Genomic DNA, 21,668 nt, shown 5'->3' with positions numbered 1-21,668 from the left:
GAATGCAGTACGCCTTGGAGATTTATGTAGGCGACTACTGAAGTGTTGTCCACCCGCACTAGGACATAGTAGCCCCTTAACTGTTGGAGGTAGTACATCAGGGTCAGAAATACAGCCATCAATTCAAGGCAGTTGATGTGACAATTGAGATGTTGACCTTTCCAGATTCACAACAAAGATGTTTTCCCAAAGCGCAACTCAGCGCATCGAGAGTAGCTTTTGATAGGGATCGTCAGAGAGAGGTTATAGGGCAACATCCATCAAACTGACAGTTTTATTGCCCTCAAGCCCCGCCCCCTTTTTGACGTGAGAATTTTCCCACGCTTGCCCCGCCCCTTTCTACCCCCTCCCTCCCACCTCCGGACAGGTCACGTGACCGTGAGAATATTCCCACGCTTGCTCCTCCCATATGGGCGTGATCAGAACCAGGGATATATTATAAATTAAATGATATTTTAAATTATATATTTAATAATATAAAACGTTGTATAAAGTTAAAATACACATGTGTTCTCACACATTTGTAAAACACATTAGTTGCACATTAAAAACTTTAAAATGTCAATGAAAAACATCTAAAACAACATTTTATGTTAAAACATAAACCGTGGGAAATTTTCCCACGATCCACATTAAAACATTTAAAACAACATGTATTAAAATTATGCCGAGCAAATAGTTCTATTTTCTAATACATTTGAAGAAAAGTTGTACATTCACAATTACAAGAAAAAGTTGTACTTTCACAATTACATTGTGCTTAAAGACATTGAAAATAAATCATGGTTCAGTCATTTACAGGAGAGTATAACAAGTTAAGAGTTTTTTCATTACAAAAAGATAATTTTTTAAAAATGTAGATCCATAATCATTTAACTTTCACACATTATTTATAAAATGTTACATTTTACATAAAATATCTTTAAAAGTGTGTATTTTCTTAAAGATATAAAAAATGCGTTAGCATTAAAACATCTAAAACAACATTTTATGTTAAAACATAAATGTTCAGTCATTTACAGAAGAGTATAACAAGTTAAGAGAGTTTTTCATTACAAAAAGATCATTTTTTTTTAAATGTTGATCCATAAGCATTTAACTTTCATGCATTATTTATAAAATGTTACATTTTACATAAAGTATCTTTAAAAGTGTATATTTTCTTAAAGATATAAAAAAAATGTGTTAGCATTAAAACATCTAAAACAGCATTTTATGTTAAAACATAAATGTTAAAACATTGAAAAATCAATGTTCAGCTCCGGACCGTGGGAATTTTCCCATGATCCCCTTCCCTACAAACACCCCTACCCCTCCCCACATTTTTTAAAAATGTTGATCCATAAGCATTTAACTTTCACACATTATTTATAAAATGTTACATTTTACATAAAGTATCTTTAAAAGTTTAAATTGCATTTTCTTAAAGATAGCAAAATGTGTTAGAATTAAAACATCTAAAACAACATTAAACAAATATAAAAACATATCAAATGCGTAAACACATACGTACATTTAAAAACTGACTTACGTTTTTACAATTTCACTTGTTGAAAGAAGTAGAAAAGTCTCATTATCTCCAAAGATATATCCAGTTACAATAATGTTTAAACATCATATTGTTTAACAAATAACATTATGACAATATATATTAAAACTTTTTTAAGAAATGTACAATAAAGACATGATCAGGGATGAGATCAGTGTTTTTTATTTATTAAAGAAGGCAGATGTAATTTCATTACATGAAGTGTCCATCACTTTTAAAACATTAATGAAATAAGTTAAAATTGCATTTTTCTCTAAAAGAGTTATGAAAAATGAGTTAGCGTTATTTTAAGATGTTAAAATCAATAATTTACAGAAAGGTAAATGTATCCATCCACACATTATGTGTAAAATGCTACATTTAACATAAAATATCTTTAAAAAGTGTCTCAAACACATAATATTAAAACCACACCATGTTAAAAATCACAGTATCTAAAAAATAGCCTTACGTTATTGTAAATCCGTTTGTTGAAAGAGAGCCAAAAGATATATCCAATGGTGTATTCCACATCAAAGGTATATCCAATGTGTATCCAAAAGGTATATCCAAAACACGAAAGAATAATCCAACACCAAAGTAATATCCTGGGAGCTCAATGAAACATGTCCGAACAGTTACACCCCAAAAGTTAGACTGACCTGTGTGACATCTGCCCAGTAGCCACAGGTAGACCACTCCCACCCTAGACACCTCCCACCCCTAGACACCTCCCACACCAAGACCCCCTCCCAAGCCACCTATGTATCTAGTAACAGATCAGTGAGTTGTTTTAATTAAAGAAGAGTTTTGTTTCACCTAATCATTTAAAAACTTTTTTAAAACAATGTATGTATAAAGTTAAAATACAACGGTTTAGTATTCGTACGTTTACAACGTTATCTGAAAAAGCTAGAATTAATAGCTAGATTTTAGTTCAAATTAATAGTTAAAATTATTAGTAAATTTAGAGTTAATTCATGCTTTAGTTGAGTTATATTCACTAATTTACTGATTTATTCACTACAGCCCAATGGAGAAATCTGATTATTGTTTGAGAATGTGTATTTGGAATAAAAATAACGATTCTGTTCAAAACTATGTCCTTTTAACTTTAAACCGTGAAACGTAAGCGCTAGGCAAACATTTTCCACACACATGTGACACTTTCACATACAATTTTAATAATAAAATAACTTTAACTTTAATAAAATGATACAGACCTTTAAAATACAAAGGTGTATAGGGTAGTATTTAAAACGTTAGGCCTATCAGAAAAATGTAAACAATGTCTTCTTACATATACAGATTTTAAAACACTGTTAAAAACAAAAAGTCAACGTTAAATCATTTAAAACAAGTTATAGAATGTCTTTCACTAACAACTTTTAAAGATAGCAGAAAAATGGTAAATTATGTTTTAAACGTGAACATCATATCAGACATATCAAACAACAACAGTTAAAAAATAATACATGAAGTGAATAGTTTTTAAGCAAAACTTTTAAACATTACAATTCACTATAAACTTTTGTTTAGTTTTTAGCTAAAATATATATCTTTCACTGTCTCACAAAAGCATCCATGCGCTCGGAAAGCAAAACATGAATGAGAAATCCGGTCTGTGAAGCCAAGAAGAAAAAATACTTAATCAAAACATTGTTTTAAATTTTGTACGTTTTATTTAATTTAGTTATTAATTCAGTATTAGATCTTTTTACTTATGTCTCATTGGAGGCCTCCGGATGACACAGATGTGACGTGACATCACAGTGTTTTCATTAAAGAAGACATATGTGCATTAATTACACTCATTACATATTAAACGTTAAAACAACAGTGAAATAAGTTAAAATTGCATTTTCTCTAAAAGAGTCATAAAAAAAATTAGTTAGTGTTATTTTAAGATGTTAAAACATTAAAAATACAACGTTCAGTCATATACAGAAAAGTAAAAACAACTTAAGAGAGTTTTTTTCATTTACAAAAAAAAAAAAAAAAAAAGATCTAACTTCCATACAGTAGGCTATTTGTAAAACTTTTACATAAAACTAGTTTAAAAAGCTTTACGTTTTTACATAACCAATTGTTAAAGACTCAGAGTTTAAAAGATATAAAAGTGTTTCCTCAGAAGTCACCGTGGGAATTTCCCACGCCCCCCTTCGAGCTCCCAAATAGAAAAAGCGACCGCGCAGCTCCTTGGTCGGACTTGAATGGCCATAGAAAACCGGTGTTGCGGCTCAAAGAGACCACACCCCCTAACACACCCCTCTCAAAGCTGAGAGGTTATTTTCGATTTAAGAACATCCCTAAAATGACATCACTCACGGGAATCCCCCTCCCACAGCGTCACAGTCACATGACATGAGGTGTTTAAAAAGGAGCGCAAACATGACCCGAGATAGGCTACTTGTGGTTTTATTCAAGTAGAACACTATGGCTACGTCAGACGATGAGACAACCTATGGAGGACTCGACCTTATAGCGCCGCGAAAAAAAAAAGATGCACATGGACCTTGTTTAACGCGATTTCTCCTCGAGCCGGCGGAGCGCAAGTGAAATACTTTTCACTTGTCTGGAGGACGTGCGTGTAGGCTATATGTTTATGACTAAATCAATAGAGAAGCCAATTTGTTTTTTTTTTACGGGAAGGAATTGGATTTTATTTTATACAGGAGTATGGAGAGATGACGGAATGGATATGCCTCTCTTTATTGGCGAGTGGGCTGGATTAACCACGGCCACACGAAACCGACTTCTCATGGATTACGTTTACATACTTTTTTGGAATGGATGTACCTGAATGTTCGTGGTCTATTTCTGAGGATGAGCACTTAAAATAGCCTACTACGATTTAACATTCATGTTTCAATGGAAGGTTTACCTGTGTTGGAACAGATTTTTTCTAAAATCACGTAGGTTTTTTAAATGGAGCGACACATTTGGATCTGTTGATGGATATACGCACCAATAGGATTAACGGCTGCAACGAATTTCCCACGCCCCCCTTACCCACAGAAAAGCATCGATTGGCTGAATACATTTTTGTGATTATTTAATCCTTTCTACTTTGAATTGCCAGTGTATAAATTGTGTTATATAAATAAATTTGCTATGCTTTGCTTCGTCTATGTCACAGGAGAAATTATATTTAATTTACAACTCTGTACACTCAAACACCCACCCCACACCCACCTCACCTCACCCCACCCCACCTCACCTCACCCCACCCCACCTCACTTTTGGACTGAGCCCTCCAATGTGGGAAAATTCCCATGGTCCACATTTAAAGTTGTACTTTTCACAATCACATACAAAAAGACATTAAAACAATGTTTATCACTAAAATACAAAGGGTGGTAAACACACATTTGTAAAATGTAAAAAAAGTTTGAATTGCAAACATAGTTCTAGAATTAAAACATCTAAAACAACATGTATTAAAATTATATCACGCAAATAGTTCTATTTTCTAACATACATTTGAAGAAAAGTTGTACTTTCACAATTACATAGTGTTTAAAGGCATTAAAACATTGTATAAGTTGAAAATACATTTGTAAAATGTTAAAACGTTAAAAACGATGTGCTTTAAACTTTTTAAAAAGTGAAGCAATGTATTGGGTAACAGATCAGCGACTTGTTTTTAATTAAAGAAAAGTTTTGTTTTCCATATATATGTAAAACTTTTTTAAAAACACTGTTTAAAGTTAAAATGCAATTGTTTATTTGTACATTTTACAGCGTTATCTGAAAAAAGTTACAATGTGGTCCTTCACATACAGATTTAAAAACCTGTTAAAAACTAAAAAAGTCAACGTTAAATCATTTAAAACAAGTTATAGAATGTCTTTCACGAACGACTTTTAAAGATAGCCTACCAGAAAAAATGGAAAATTATGTTTTTAAGCAATGTTTCAAATGTGAGCATTTAACATATCAGACAACAACAGTTAAAAAATACGTAAAACGAATAGTTTTTAAGCAAAACCTTTTAACATTACAAATCACACTAAACTTTTGGCATTAAACATATCATGCAAAAGTAGTTAAAATATGTCTCAAACTATTTTTAAAAACATTAATACAACTCTTGCTTTACAAAAACTGGTATTACACTAAAACAAGGCACAAAATTTAATATTTCATTTACCCCTAAAGTGGGCATAGTTATTTATTTATTTTTACAGACCTAAAATCATGATGCTTCAAAGTATGGATTGGAAGTAAATTACCAAAGACACAAACGACTTAAACATTTATACATTTGTGTGTTGCAAAAGCAGAAGCCTATCTTCTTTAAATAAAGATTCACCTTTATTTATACTTTAATTTCTTTAAAACAATCTGGTGACCTGCATTATTTCTGTGATTACTTGATTAGTAATATTGCGAGAGGTTTCCTAACACTTATAAAAACTCAGATGTGTTTGTGACAAACACGTCATCTTCACTTAGAAGACTTTTTTTTTTTTTAAATGTATGACTGAACCCATTTTTCTTCTGAACAACTTACATTTCATATGAATTACCTGAGCCATTTAACAACCACAGGAAATGCATGTTGATTTCTAAGTTTCAGACATAATGCAAACATCCAATGTTCGAGAAAGCTAATATTGGTGTAATCTTTGTGAGATCTCACTCACAAACGCAAAACTTTGTGTTGGGTGATCCACACATAGCTTTACTAAAAGAAAATATTATGGAAGTCATTTTCAAACTGTGAGTGGGCTTTGCTTCAACATGTAATTATACCATATTTTATATATTAATATCATGGTTCCATGTTGTTTTAATGTTTGTTTGTTTGTTATTAACTAATACCTTTTTTAACAAACACTTCACATCCTGCACAAATTAAAGAAACGTATGAGCTAAGGATGTTCTCTGACCCCAAATAAACGGGTAATGGAGTGTTCACAATCTACAATATACAGTTAGATATTCTCCTACTTCGTATGTGTGTAAATAGTTGTGCTTATGGACTAACTTTAAAACATAATCTTTATACAGAATCACACGTGTCCAAAACATCCATGTAAGATTCAAAAGACCCAAACCTCTAAGAAAAGAGGCTTCAAAAACATAGTTTATTATAAATTCACAAAAGCATGCAAATGATGACCCTGTTTTACATTTTGTATGTTGGACCGTATGTTTTAGGTGAAGACTTTTCATTGAGAGCTGTCTATAGAAATAAATGACAATTAAGAATTTAAGTGATAGTCTTTCTGTTTGACTAAATTGATACTTCATTTAGTGCAACTTTTCCCTCTATGAATTACACAAAGTGCATGCTGTTTTACACTTAAACTATTACAACAGAATCACATCTGACTATTGCACTGAGAGAGGCATATTCATCCAAGCTCGAGACTGTTAAACAAAGTTCCACACTTTGGTAAAACCTAAATTCTAGAGGTCAACCCTCCTTTCACGTAAAAATACCACGTAATACGGTGTACATTTTAGGACATCGTCAGACCTCAGTCATACAATGACAAGGCGTCATGCCTCAGACTAAAAGGCTTCAGTCACAGGACAAAACGGCATCGTGCCTCAGACTGAAAGGCTTCAGGTCTCAGGAAAAACTACGTCAGGTGTCAGGTCTGGTACAATTAGACATCGGACAAAACGGACTCAGATTAAAAGTTATCAGACAAAAAGGCATCATCCGAAACGGACTCAGATTAAAAGTTATCAGACAAAAAGACATCAGCAGAAAAGTTATCAGACAAAAAGACATCAGCCGAAACGGACTCAGATTAAAAGTTATCAGACAAAAAGACATCAGCAGAAAAGTTATCAGACAAAAAGACATCAGCCGAAAAGTTATCAGACAAAAAGACATCAGACGAAAAGTTATCAGACAAAAAGACATCAGCCGAAAAGTTATCAGACAAAAAGACATCAGCCGAAAAGTTATCAGACAAAAAGACATCAGACGAAAAGTTATCAGACAAAAAGACATCAGACGAAAAGTTATCAGACAAAAAGACATCAGCCGAAAAGTTATCAGACAAAAAGACATCAGACGAAACGGACTCAGGTGGAGTGTCACGTGTCGCGCTGCCCCGCCCCATATGACGTCACGCGGTTCATAACAAGCAAACTGGTGTGGAACGGTAGATGATGGCAGATGGAGGTAAGTCGCTCCTGATATATTTAATTTTAACGATTTTAATTAAATGCTAAACTAATTCAGTTGTACACACAGGAGAACATGCATTTCATGAGTATTGTGTGCACGTTTAAACGTTTGTTATATTGCAATTAGCTAACGTTAGCTTGTACGTTGGCAAACTGTAGTAACAAGTTAAAGTTAAAGCGAATTATTTCGAGCTATTAGACTGCTTGATGAAAATGTAGCCTAATTGTACTATATAAAGACACATTTTTTAAATAATTAAATTAACCAGATAATCAGCTACCTAAAACGTTAGGCCAAGCAAAGCGAGTAATATGGGGCTGAAATAAGTCATTATTTCATATCATTATGTACAGTCAGTGCCTTGCAAAAGTATTCATACCCCTTCATTTTTTTTCACATTTTGTTTTGTTGCAGCATTATGTTAAACTGCTTTAAATTAGTTTTTCCCCACATCAATTTACAGTCCTTTGTTCCAATCGTCTTCCATTATGGATAATGGAGGCTACATGCTTCTGTGAACCTTCAATGCAGCTGATTTTTTTTCTAGATCATTGCCTTAACGCAAGTCTGTCATTGAGCTCTACAGGCTGTTATCTTGACCTCAGGACTTGGTTTTTGCTCTGATATGCATTTTCAGCTGTTAGACCTTTTCTGAGAGGTGTGTGCCTTTCTAAATCATACTCATTCAAATGAATTTGCCACAGTTTAACTCCACTCCAAGTGTAGTAACATCTAGAAGCAATATGAATGCTCCTGAGCTAAATTTTGAGTGTCCCAGAAAAGGGTATGAATACTTATGCAACGGGATCTTTTCAGTTTTTTATTTTTAATAAATTTGCACAAATGTTGAAAACCTATTTTTTGCTTTGCCATTATGGAGTAGGGAGTGTAGATTGATGTGGAAAAAATGTAATTTTAAGTAGTTTAACATAAGGCAGCAACATAACAAAATGTGAAAAAAATGAAGGGGTGTGAATAATTTTGCAAGGCACTGTAGATAATACAATTTTTTTATGTGTAAATACATCTAAAACAGGACCAACTGGTGGCCTGCAGTTTCTTTAAATACGGCCCGCTGGACGACGGATGCTCAATTGTAAATCCACAAACTACAGACTCCCTGGTGAAAAAAACAGCATATGCTGGTTAGGTAGTTTAAATGCTGGTTTATGTTGGTCCTTAGCTGGTCATGTGCTGGTCAGCTTAAACTAGCATTTTTAGGTAGGTTCTGGATCCCTAAACAAGGTTCCAAACCTACATAACCAGCATATATGCTGTTTTTTCAACAGGGCTGCTAAGTGAATCTCAAAAATTTCCACCAGTGGTAATATGCTAATGTCATATTGTCAAATTGTATTATGTCTTTCAGAACAAAAAAGTGGAGAAGTTGAAGGTGTACGAAAATCTCAGACAACAACTGGATAATGGTATGTAATGGGGCTTTCTGCTGTAATAATGCAATTATATTACATAAAGTGTATCTATATGTACATGGATTGGAAACTTCTGCTTTTCCTGATGTGCAGATGAGATTACTCAAAAGGGCTTTGATTCCAAAGTAAAGGATTTATTGCTTGAACGTGGTGCAGAAGGAACATCAGGTATTTTGTTTTTTATCTTTAAAGATTGGCAAGACCTATATTCTTTTAATTAATTTTCTTCTATATATTTTCTTTTTCTCTTTAACATTCTAGACTCAAGCAAAACAAAAAACCAGAAGGCATTCATAGGTAAGATGACAAAAATTTACAGTGTCCGACAGAAATGTTGTCACCCTTAAATATGAGCAAAGTGGACCTAGTCTTTAACTTTTAAAGAGGTCATGACATGCCTTTTCATCATTCTGATTTAAAAATATCTAAAACCTGTGGACTGACCTGATGAGGAGAGCTCATTAGCATAGACCTCTGAATCTGAAGAGTGGAGGAATAGTCTGTTCCTCCATTCTTCAGATTAAAGTATTAAAGACAAGCATATAATTGAGTAACAAATAATTGATTAATAGATATATCTTTGGTGATTATTTTGAATAAAAGACCAAGAAGATAAACACATTTTCCCATACCTTGATTTGCTCATGTAGAAAAAAAGTCAGTTCAGCTGTCATTATAGAAGAGTTGTTTTGTTTGCTTTATTGCCAGTTCTTTCATTTCAAAGTGGTTGTTTAATGGAAATCTAATGTCTGTTTTACAGATGCAGCACACATTTTTACCAAGGCCAAACAATTAATAAAACCACAAGTGAAGAAATGCCAGTTTCCCCTCCGTCAAAAGGGAAAATCCCTTTTAAAGGTTAGTTGTGGCAATTATTAATTCGGCTTGAAAAAGCCAATTGACTGATCTACTGCAATCTAGGCTTGTTATTGTTATTGGTTAGCTTTCTCAAGCCAAATAGCTGAATTGCTAATTAAAATTATTATTATTTAGCTGAGACTAAAATATCTGACTCTAACTAGTCCTAGGGCTTTTAAGCTAGAAACACCAAACTTGGGTCAGATCTATCTAATCTAACTGTCTGTCTGCCTATCCAAAATTGCATTATAGCTTTCATAACTAATAAACTAAAATTAAACTAAGTTTTATCAAGGGTTTTCAAACTTTTCAAACTGCCATTGTGATATGTATTTAACATGATTGTGGGAAAATTAAAGGTATTTGAAGGTAAATTAAAAGTAACCTATTATTTCTTTTGATACAAGATAAAAATGGCTCCCATGGAGTGGAAACCAAGAACTGCAAAAAAACCAGGCAGATATCAAAAAATCATCCTTGAAGAGGCTCCACCACAAATAATTGTCACAGGCACTGAGGGCTATGATGAGCTCCTAAAACTTGGCCAGGAGACATTTTGGTCAGACAAAGAGAGAGAGGGGAGTGTGTTTACTCTCTGCCAAGCAGATGGGACAAGGTGGACGAAGGAACACTTTGATCAGGAGTTTGGATCTGTAGCAGAGATCCCAACCATCTGGAAGCGAATGTTTTACATTGGACGTAGAGAAATGGGTATTGTAATGTTTAAAATTACATTTAATGTGCATGTTATTAACTTGTTCTTGTCTTAATACAGTACCAACTGCATGTTGTATCTACAGAGGTCATTTGCCTTGGTGAAAACAGTTCAATATCAGGTATGTACCATACATTTTCATGACACATTTTAAATGCAGTGTATGTTTTGTGATACATAACAGTTGCTCATTAATTAATTGTTTAGTATGTGTTCCATTTATATATGTTTCATTCCCTTCTTTTCCAAGGAACTTGTGAAAGTGAAGTTGACTCATCTATGGTAACTTCAGTTTACTAATTTGTAAATAAACTAAATTATTACTGTTGAATATTTGGATATAGTTTAATAAGACAGATGATCTTGATGGTTGTTTATAGGATTTCCAACCAAAGAGATCCAGATTTTTAGGAAGATCTACAGACCAAAGTGTAGTGAGGGGCTTAGGTTCAGGTCTGCATGCTGGGAGATCAGAAAGCACTGATCCAGTTCCAGGTTCAGAAAGATCACGTTACATACATGCATACCTACCTACATACACACCTAAATACATTAATTCATCCATTTATTCAGACAGGCATTAGGTGTTCAAATTCAGAACTGGTTGCAGTAAGATCCACTAGTGCTGATAAATCCTTGGAGTAATTCACCCCAAATTAAATTAATTTCAATTATATGCATATATTGTACATATACAGTATTAGATTTGCCACTATCAAGCCAGTTTACATAATTTTAAATACTGTAAACAGCAAAATCATAATTTGGAGAGGATTGCGGTCTGTGGGAAAAATATGTCTCATGATTTAAATAACTTAATTAGTCAGCTGTTGTATTGTAACTGTTACTCCTGGTCATAATTTTATAGTTTATATGTGGGCTTACTTTTTTACCAGCAAGTTGTTTAATGGTGAAAAACATCAATGTTTGTCAGTGCATAAAATTTAGTAGTGCCAAAAAAACGAGTGCCTGTTTACACCACAAATAGTTTGAAATACACAGTTGGTGTAACTGAACCCAGAGTACATATACATAAATTGTGTGTATGGCTAGTTTTTGTCTTTCTGGGGCTTTATGTCTGTTATCTGTCTATGTATAGATAATTTAAAAAAAAATTGTTACTTTTTCCCTTTTGTGTTTTAAGTGGACAAAATAATACCATATGCCACAGCATGAGGGTGAGTAAATCATGGCAGAACAAGGGAATTTGATTGATTTTTTTTTCAGAGCAAAGTCCAAGTGGGTACACACCTCCAGAACTTGTTGCAGAGAAACCCATCCAAGAAGGCATAGGATCTGAAGACAAAGGTGGACGTCCACAAAATCAAGTCTTTTATGTGTCGTCCAATGTTGTCACCATATTACCATCATGTAAGTAATATTGCCAAGACAACAAGTTTGCAGTATTTTTTGTAAATTAGGATTAAAGTAAGTAATATTTTAAATGCATGAAATGATAGCATTTTTTCCCTTTCAATTTTATTACATATAGTATATGTTCCACGCCTACCCTATGTGGATGAGTCCCTGATCCATTACACAGAAGAGAACCTATTGGGTGAAGGTGGATTTGGAAAAGTATACAGAGGTTACTTTCAGGGCACACCTGCTGCCATAAAAAAGATCCTATATGGCACCGCAGGACTACCAGACCAAGACATCCAGCATGAAATTCTTGTTTCACTGTAAGATTAATTTTCATAACTAATTATGTCTTATAATTAAACATAATTTTTTATTTAATCTTGTATTAATATTAACAGTTGGGAAGAATGGAACAGTTGGCAATAACAACATTTCTACAGTGCATTTCTACTGTGTGCTAGTTTTTTTTATTGTTGTCATTGTTTAACAGTTTTGCTGTGCATAGGGTTTTGACAGTTTGATAAATGTCTGTCACATTTCATTGTAATTTATAGGCGACTGAGCCATCCCAATATCGTTCGACTCATGGCTGCAGCCCGCACTGACAACGCCTTCCTGCTGGCCAATGAGTATATACATGGCACAACCCTGGATGATGCACTACACAATGACAATTCTTGTGTTAAGGTAAAAAAAAAAAAAGTCACATTTTTCATTGAACGTTTGTGAAAAATTGTCCTAATATTTAATAGGGTGCCTGTAATAATTAAATGCCAAATCAAAATTTAATATAAAAATACATTAAGAGGGAGATCCAAAGAAATGCAAAGCAGACAACATAACTGTCTTTGAATGTATGTGGTGAAGGTTATGCAGTTTTGTGTGTGCATTTCTCTCTTGAGTGAAATATGACTCAAATATATGATTCAAATTTGCATTGTATGTTTTGTTAGCTTGAAGGAGATGACAGTTATTTTGTTGCACTGGACATCTCAATGGCCATTGAGTACATTCACTCAAAAAATGTAATTCATCAGGATTTAAAGCCAGCCAATGTTTTGGTAAGACTTTTATAGTTTACCAGTAAGTACATATAGAAAAAATACTGTGGTGGCCAAAATTATTAGAACACCTAGTATTTTTACAAGTTAAATATTTTTGCTGTAGTGTGTAAGTAGGAAATATCAGTTTCCTTTTTCAAACATTCAATTTGCCATTAATTGTAATAATCCAGTGAGATGTTTGTTTGCACAAGGAGTCTGACAACAGCCAGTGCTCCACACAAAGATCTGATCTCACCATCATCCAGTCTGTCTGGAATGACGTGAAGAAACAGAACAAGACTAAATCCAGAACAACTGTGGCAACATCTCCGAAAACCTTCAAGAATCCTACCTGCAAAGCTACCTGAAAAACTAAGTTCAAGTTTATTGATAAAGAAAATCTATTCATGACATTATCCTCATTTTACAGCATTTTTAAAACAACTGCCTAAAACTTTGAACATTACTGTAGCGTTGCAGGTAGGTCTCTTGGAGAATCTTGGAGACGTTGCCACAGTTCCTCTGGATTTAGTCTGTCTGCGTTTGTTCTGTTTCTTCATGTCATTCCAGACAGACTGGATTATGATGAGATCAGATCTCTGTGTGGACACTGGCTGTTGTCAGACTCCTTGAATCTCACTGGATTATTACAATTGACCATATGCACGGAGCGTTCTTTAGAACTTCCGCATTAAGATAAGCCAGCTCGTTAACTTCAGTTGAAGCTTATTTTATATGTGCTATATATAGGTGGTCACTCTTGAGACTCCTCTACTGCCTCGAACATTCAGTTTTATATTATTTAACATATAATTTAAATGCGGAGCCTGGTAATCCCAGGAGAGTACCTGCACAGTTTTACGTTTAAATGCTGACAGCTAAACACTATCATAATGTGTTTAGGCTAACATTAGCTAGCTAGCGATACTTCTCTTCAAGGACATCTTAATTGTATTCTTGATAATCAGTAACTTCCCTTCAGTCATGAACACATTTTTAAAATCTTGCAATATTTAAAGGCTTTATTATTTTCCAACTACAGCTGTGCAATAAAATTCACTTCAAAAACTCATTTTCATTTTCAGTCATAAAGACGACATGGGAAAAAAATGCCTTTTCACGGAAAACAATGTCTTTTTTAAGCTAAAAATGATATGGAATTACCCATATAACCAAAAGATGGCAGTAGGGCGATTTATTTAAATACTATATATATATATATATACATATATATATTAGTTCACTACAAATTAGTTAAATATTAATGGTATAATACTTAAATAATGCACTCAATATGAATCAATATGAATATTCATATTAATATGAAATATTTTATTTAATTTAGTAACTACATCTTTGAAGTTTTATCTTGAACTGTAAAAGCTATTAAATAGCCTATATGTAACCAACACAAACTTATTACTGCTGTAGTTTTGTTACTCTGAATTTAGTATGAATCATTTAAGCTCTGTTTTGACATCAGCTTGTCAGATGTTTCGTCCGGTTATTACTGTCAATCGTAAAAAAAAAGCCGATTTACTCACAGATTTTTTGCGTATGTCATTCTTGAAACGGTATACATGGACGTTTGGTCCTCATAGACAAACAACGCTTTTCTTTGATTGTGAATGGATTATGTAGAGAAAACAAACAAAGTACGCTCCTATTATGGCACAGTACAGTTGACCGGAAATTACTTAGCTGGCTTGTCTAAACAAGGAAGTAATCCGTGCATATGGTCAATTGGCAAAATGAATGTTTGGAAATGTAAACCTTTATATTTTCTACTGACACTGCAGCAAAAGATAGAAATAATTGATTTTAAACCATTTTTTAGCTGGTGAAAATACTACTGTTCTAATCATTTTGGCCACCACTGCATAAATTTAACATTTTACATTCTATTTTGTTACTCTAAACAGATCGACCAGTTCTCCAAAAAGGCTGTACTGACAGATTGGGGCCTTGCAAATATAAGGGACACCGTCGTTCTACGACAAGGCAGTAGACTCATTGGAGGGGGCATAGGGCCAATGGGGGGAACTTTTCTGTATATGGCCCCAGAGTGTCTAATTGAATTTGAACAGGCTTCCAGGAGTTCTGACATCTGGTCTCTTGGAGCAATGTACCTTGAGATTTTCACGAAATCGGTACCATGGACAGCAAAAAACCAAAGAGAGTTGTCCAGTCTAATGGCCAAAAAGGTGCCACCACATGCTTTACAACATCTCAGCGACAAGTACACATTTGTTAATACAATGTTGCATTATGATGCACCAACAAGACCCGAAGCTTCCTCTGTGGTGCTGTCCCTCAAAGCAGTGGAGGGTCCAGACTTAAAGGGCCGTTATGGTTACGAATGGTAAATGTAAGGAATTTGAATACCGAACATCTGTTAGACTTTACCTCACTAACATGGACAGTGTAACATTTCTTGCCTGTTTCAGTTTGTACTAAAAATACCAATGTTGGTAAAACGTTAGCATTATGATCACTGTTCTTCTCTCTGCCTAACACTGCTGTTTGTTGTAGTATTCGTTTCAATTCATGTTGACCTCAATAAACATGTTCTGCAATTTCATTTATTAATCATTTGGACTCTTTATTTGGATTTTGTTTGTTAGATAAGCAGTTACAAAGACCCTGGCTCATTGGCCAGTAGCTGGTATATTTCATTAGCCTCTGCAAATGTGGACGGAATGGAGATGCCTCTTGTTTGAAGGGCTGTGGTGAATTTCTCCACTAACATGAGGTAAGCTGCCAAAGACCCTTCTGGTGATGATGGGAAGTTTGTATTTTGAAGAATAGTCTCTGATATTGTTCTGAATGCTTCGTTCGCCACCAACAAAGGCTCATTTACTCCGCAAACAAGCTGTTCTGCATACTTCAGGAGGTCGTCGTCTACATTGCAGAGCACATCAGCAAAGCCTGCAGAAAGATAATTTTAACATTGGCTACTGCTTTTCTGAACCATTCTAGTTAGGACGAAACAGATACCTTCAGGTGGGGCAGTAAAGAGAAGGTCTGGTTTCCCAAATGGACCTGGAACATTCCTTTGCTTGCGAATGTCGTGAGTGTTCCACAGTCTTTGCTCTATGTTCAGCTCTCTCTCAAGAAGGGGAAGGTGTGTATATTGCAGGCAATTTCTGTAGGTTAGCATGTATTGATTATTATTTTTTTATTAAATGTAAGCAGATACATGAGGGCGGGTTTTAACTTACATCTGTACAGGATTGTCCAAATCGAGCATGCCAGATTCCATCATGGCCTAAAAACAAATTTTATAGAAAAGTAAATAAATTACAAAAATGTCTTTAATTTAGCTTCAATAAGCATGTGCCATACATTCCAATCGACAGACAAAAACAGTTAGTTCACCTCAAATGTCACCTGCCATTTTTTGATCCATGTTTTTTTCAGCATACTGTTGAAGCATTCAGCTCGCTAATAAAACAAAATGTTTCTTGTTATAAAAAATATATTTTGCATGCATTATAATACATAATAGCATTTATGCCCACATGCCTGATTATGTACTGATGTGCCCACTCTGAAGGAGTCTCGTCCTTGATCACCAGACTCCCGAAAGTGAAATGCCACTTGCATCTGTCCGACGAGAAGATTTTCCTTTCCTCTGTCTGCTCTTATGAAACGTGGGCAACCTATAATAAAAACAATCAATGTTTTTAATAATAATTCTTGTGTGGAGATATGAGAAGGTCTCTCCTACCATGTATTGTACAACATCAAATATACGTACCACTGTGTTCCTGAATGGCATCAAAGAAGTACCTTGCAACAAAGGTTTGCTGTCGGTTGGAGGTGCCAGCCTTAAGCCAAATAATTTTCCGAGAAAATCTGTTAAATTGATTTCAGGTAGGTTAAAAAAAAAAAGTTAGATTACATCTCAGAGACTAAAATTACAAGACAATGAACTTCATTAAATGAACAGGTTGCATACCCATCAATACCAAGATGTACCCAGATTCCAAAGAATTTCAATTTGTCATTTCCTACAACAAATTATAAAATATGCATTACAATAAACATTTTATTTAATCAAAACATCAGTCAGAAAACTAGTTAATGCTTTACTATTTACTCTGTTTTTGATACCTATATGACTTTCTTCAGCATCTTTTACACAAATAATTTACCAGTAGCGGAACATCCAAACTCTTTTTTTTTTTTTTTTTTAATAATAATAAAGGTAAACACAGTGATATAAATCTCTACAATGTGCTATCTCTACCTTTACCAGCCTGTCGGTTAGACTCCACCCCTTATTTTAGTGATCTTAGCTGGGTCTGTCAAAGCCCATGCTGTCTAATCCTGTCAACACCTTCAATTTGCAAACATATCAGCTTAGGCTGTAGTTTAAATCAATCAATAGCATTATGTTCATACTGTAAGACAGGGGTGCCCAAACTCAGTCCTGGAGGGCCAGTGCTCTGCAGAACCAACTTGCCTCAACACAGCTGCTGTGAAGTTTTTAATTGATTGATTTTTAATTCAGATGTATTTAACTGGGGTTGGAGCTTAACTCTGCAAGATATCAGCCCTCCTACTGTAGGGCTTCCCTTAACCCTAACAAATGTCTCTTTGTTGTCCACTGAAAGAAAACCATTTGATTTTGAAATTACATGGGGAAGAGAGTTTGAGTTCATCCCTTTAATAACATTATTCATATTTACTTAACATTTAATATTTACCATCAATATGCCAAGTGTAATTTGGTCCACGGCTGAAGTAGTTCCTACGTTCAATTCTTTTTTTCCCAGGACATCTTCCAAGAAGACCACTGGCATCAAGTTGTCTCATTATCATAGCCACATCATTCCTGGAAAAATAACAGACATAACACATTAAGTATATGGGGGGAGGGGGAACAAAACAAACCAACAAAAAATCACATCTTTAAAAATAGGGATAATATAGGTACCTGTAGCAAGGCTGGATTCCTCTCACATCACGAACCCGTTTGTGCATTGCACGGATTCCTTGCCAAGGTGACCAGTGCATCATCTCACTCTAAATAAACATTATTTTGGATTATTACTACAATAAATAGTTTGCAAACACACCGAACAGGAGTAGGATTGGACAGGAACTGTCGGTGGGAAAAGTGAATGAACAGTGCTCTCTTTAACTCTCATTAACCATGACTGAGGTACAAGCGAAAAAATGGCTGGCCACTGTTCTGGGTGTGTGTTTGTTTAAACAAAGGCACAAATTCTGATTATGGGACACCATAATTAGCCACATGTCATGCCACATTCACTTAAGAAAAGCCTTATTGATAATATATTAAAGTATTATCAGGGGTTTTACCCTAATATATAAGGGGTAATTTAAGGCAGTTTGTTGCAGCTGAGCTGACTATAACTGAAATCAGAAGGTTAGTGGCTTTCCAGGAGCAGCAATCCAGAGCACTGCTTTAAGACATACTGTACCATAACAGCTTGGCGAATTTCATTATGGGGCCTGTCAAAACTCCTCCGTCTCAAACCAAGTGATTTTAGCAATCTTCTTAGGTGCCTTTCACTGCAAGATTAAAGCATAAGATACTGTAAACATTTCGCATATTTTGATATATTGTATATTTTACATCAGTAAAGCTTAATGATTACCTAATTTTGTATCCAGAAGCGCCAAGAAAAGAGCACATTTCTCTTTGTTTGAAGCCATTGTCAAATAGCAACTTTATCATTTCATCTAAATATGTTAAGGCATATTAATGTGAAGTTTTTTTTTTATATTCTGTAGAAAGTTTTAAAATTCATTCAGTAGTATAGCAAACAGAACATGATAGTATTACAGCTATCAACACATATAGCAATACATTTATAATATAAGACAGTGGTTCTCAAACCTGTTCTGGAGTACCCCCAGCTATGTACATTTTGTATGTCTCCCTCATCTATCACACCCAATTCAACTCATTAGACTGCAAGACCTTAAATGTGTGTGTCAGATATAGGTAGATATACAAAATGTGCAGTGCTGGGGGTACTTTAAGGAGAGGTTTGAAAACCACTGATATAAGCCATCTATAATGCAGGATACTTATCTCTGTATCCATTCTTGATTGACTGAAACAAACAAATACATATTAGTTGTAAGACAGAACCATTGTTTTTGCAAAATCATTTAATTCAACAACTCAAATGAATTTGCTGTACCCTTACGAAAATTAATCATGGTTTGTTTTATAGTGAATGGGTAAAAATGTTTTTTAGTGCATTTATTACCATTTGTATAACCACAGTTTTACTACAAACATGGTACAATTATGGTTAATGTAGCAAAACCATGGTTACTCTGTGCATACCATGGTTTTTGGTTTTATTTGCAGTAAAACCATGGTTATTTTTCGTAAGGATAACTTTACTACAGTTTGCCAACGTACAAACTAAACTTAGCTAGTTGCAATATTACAAACTTTTAAACTTTTTTAATACTCATGAAATGCATGTTCTCCTGTGTGTACAACTGAATTAGTTTAGCATTTAATTAAAATCGTTAAAATTAAATATATCAGGAGCGACTTACCTCCATCTGCCATCATCTACCGTTCCACACCAGTTTGCTTGTTATGAACCGCGTGACGTCATATGGGGCGGGGCAGCGCGACACGTGACACTCCACCTGAGTCCGTTTCGTCTGATGTCTTTTTGTCTGATAACTTTTCGGCTGATGTCTTTTTGTCTGATAACTTTTCGTCTGATGTCTTTTTGTCTGATAACTTTTCGGCTGATGTCTTTTTGTCTGATAACTTTTCTGCTGATGTCTTTTTGTCTGATAACTTTTAATCTGAGTCCGTTTCGGCTGATGTCTTTTTGTCTGATAACTTTTCTGCTGATGTCTTTTTGTCTGATAACTTTTAATCTGAGTCCGTTTCGGATGATGCCTTTTTGTCTGATAACTTTTAATCTGAGTCCGTTTTGTCCGATGTCTAATTGTACCAGACCTGACACCTGACGTAGTTTTTCCTGAGACCTGAAGCCTTTCAGTCTGAGGCACGATGCCGTTTTGTCCTGTGACTGAAGCCTTTTAGTCTGAGGCATGACGCCTTGTCATTGTATGACTGAGGTCTGACGATGTCCTAAAATGTACACCGTACACGTATCAACTGTAATTCATTAGCTTAACCATGTTGTTTAGTGACACACACATAATAACTGTGTAATAATAACAAAATAAGTGTAATAGTTAGACAAGTTTGAAGTGTAATACTCATCTTTCACGTCAATGTTTCGTAGACATAGCAGAAAGATGTTCTAAAATAAATATGATTTGTTTAGTCTTAAACACTCTCATACTAGAAGGACCGTCATTTAATTCTCTTTATGCAATATTTGTTCATGTTTTTCATACATTCCTATATGAACATGTTTGACCACGCTCTGTGACTATACACTTTTTGCAAAAACAGTACAAAAACAAGATGTAAACTGTAATATGTAAAATGTCAATTCAAACGCTAAAACTGATCACTATAGTGGCTTTTCTGTATTTGTTTTAAATGACTCATGATGCATTTACTTTTAACCCAGTTGACCTCTAGAATTTAGGTTTTACCAAAGTGTGGAACTTTGTTTAACAGTCTCGAGCTTGGATGAATATGCCTCTCTCAGTGCAATAGTCAGATGTGATTCTGTTGTAATAGTTTAAGTGTAAAACAGCATGCACTTTGTGTAATTCATAGAGGGAAAAGTTGCACTAAATGAAGTATCAATTTAGTCAAACAGAAAGACTATCACTTAAATTCTTAATTGTCATTTATTTCTATAGACAGCTCTCAATGAAAAGTCTTCACCTAAAACATACGGTCCAACATACAAAATGTAAAACAGGGTCATCATTTGCATGCTTTTGTGAATTTATAATAAACTATGTTTTTGAAGCCTCTTTTCTTAGAGGTTTGGGTCTTTTGAATCTTACATGGATGTTTTGGACACGTGTGATTCTGTATAAAGATTATGTTTTAAAGTTAGTCCATAAGCACAACTATTTACACACATACGAAGTAGGAGAATATCTAACTGTATATTGTAGATTGTGAACACTCCATTACCCGTTTATTTGGGGTCAGAGAACATCCTTAGCTCATACGTTTCTTTAATTTGTGCAGGATGTTGAAGTGTTAGTTAAAAAAGGTATTAGTTAATAACAAACAAACAAACATTAAAACAACATGGAACCATGATATTAATATATAAAATATGGTATAATTACATGTTGAAGCATAGCCCACTCACAGTTTGAAAATGACTTCCATAATATTTTCTTTTAGTAAAGCTATGTGTGGATCACCCAACACAAAGTTTTGCGTTTGTGAGTGAGATCTCACAAAGATTACACCAATATTAGCTTTCTCGAACATTGGATGTTTGCATTATGTCTGAAACTTAGAAATCAACATGCATTTCCTGTGGTTGTTAAATGGCTCAGGTAATTCATATGAAATGTAAGTTGTTCAGAAGAAAAATGGGTTCAGTCATACATTTAAAAAAAAAAAAAAGTCTTCTAAGTGAAGATGACGTGTTTGTCACAAACACATCTGAGTTTT

The 21,668-nt window shown here is 34.3% G+C and overlaps 2 protein-coding genes across 2 annotated transcripts; one reads left to right on the top strand and one right to left on the bottom strand.

The window, feature by feature from the left end:
- The first annotated feature begins 9,055 nt into the window (after nucleotides 1-9,055).
- On the top strand, nucleotides 9,056-15,676 carry LOC308703074 (uncharacterized protein). Its single transcript, XM_081386342.1, has 11 exons — nucleotides 9,056-9,109; nucleotides 9,209-9,283; nucleotides 9,377-9,412; nucleotides 9,876-9,973; nucleotides 10,381-10,684; nucleotides 10,774-10,809; nucleotides 11,916-12,059; nucleotides 12,181-12,373; nucleotides 12,608-12,740; nucleotides 13,007-13,114; nucleotides 15,019-15,676. The coding sequence occupies exons 5-11, from the start codon at nucleotides 10,387-10,389 to the stop codon at nucleotides 15,460-15,462; spliced, it is 1,356 nt and encodes a 451-aa protein (XP_081242468.1). The 5' UTR covers nucleotides 9,056-9,109; nucleotides 9,209-9,283; nucleotides 9,377-9,412; nucleotides 9,876-9,973; nucleotides 10,381-10,386; the 3' UTR covers nucleotides 15,463-15,676.
- Nucleotides 15,676-19,687, bottom strand: LOC308703075 (uncharacterized protein). The gene is made up of 13 exons (XM_081386343.1): nucleotides 19,649-19,687; nucleotides 19,163-19,188; nucleotides 18,727-18,811; nucleotides 18,550-18,640; nucleotides 18,039-18,127; nucleotides 17,809-17,936; nucleotides 17,058-17,109; nucleotides 16,857-16,954; nucleotides 16,622-16,758; nucleotides 16,475-16,540; nucleotides 16,318-16,364; nucleotides 16,094-16,242; nucleotides 15,676-16,024 (listed from the first exon to the last, which is right to left on the bottom strand). Exons 2-13 carry the CDS (start codon nucleotides 19,176-19,178, stop codon nucleotides 15,729-15,731), a joined length of 1,254 nt encoding a protein of 417 aa, XP_081242469.1. The 5' UTR covers nucleotides 19,179-19,188; nucleotides 19,649-19,687; the 3' UTR covers nucleotides 15,676-15,728.
- Nucleotides 19,688-21,668: the final 1,981 nt, after the last annotated feature.

This window comes from Scardinius erythrophthalmus (genome assembly GCF_964197995.2).
Source record: "Scardinius erythrophthalmus genome assembly, chromosome: 15".
NCBI classification, from domain to species: domain Eukaryota; kingdom Metazoa; phylum Chordata; class Actinopteri; order Cypriniformes; family Leuciscidae; genus Scardinius; species Scardinius erythrophthalmus.
Note: the sequence above shows the minus strand (reverse complement) of the source record. Positions and strands in the feature narration are given on the sequence as shown.

What these genes read in the sequence shown, in the direction of transcription:
- LOC308703075 (XM_081386343.1), bottom strand. An exon ending in GTACATCTTGGTATTGATGG is followed by an intron (nt 16,955 to 17,057) that starts GTATGCAACCTG and finishes TCAATTTAACAG; the next exon opens with ATTTTCTCGGAAAATTATTT. An exon ending in CTTTACTGCCCCACCTGAAG is followed by an intron (nt 16,025 to 16,093) that starts GTATCTGTTTCG and finishes ATCTTTCTGCAG; the next exon opens with GCTTTGCTGATGTGCTCTGC.
- LOC308703074 (XM_081386342.1), top strand. Translation starts at nt 10,387, where the DNA reads ATGGCTCCCATGGAGTGGAAACCAAGAACTGCAAAAAAACCAGGCAGA. An exon ending in ATGACAATTCTTGTGTTAAG is followed by an intron (nt 12,741 to 13,006) that starts GTAAAAAAAAAA and finishes ATGTTTTGTTAG; the next exon opens with CTTGAAGGAGATGACAGTTA. An exon ending in TAAAGCCAGCCAATGTTTTG is followed by an intron (nt 13,115 to 15,018) that starts GTAAGACTTTTA and finishes TACTCTAAACAG; the next exon opens with ATCGACCAGTTCTCCAAAAA.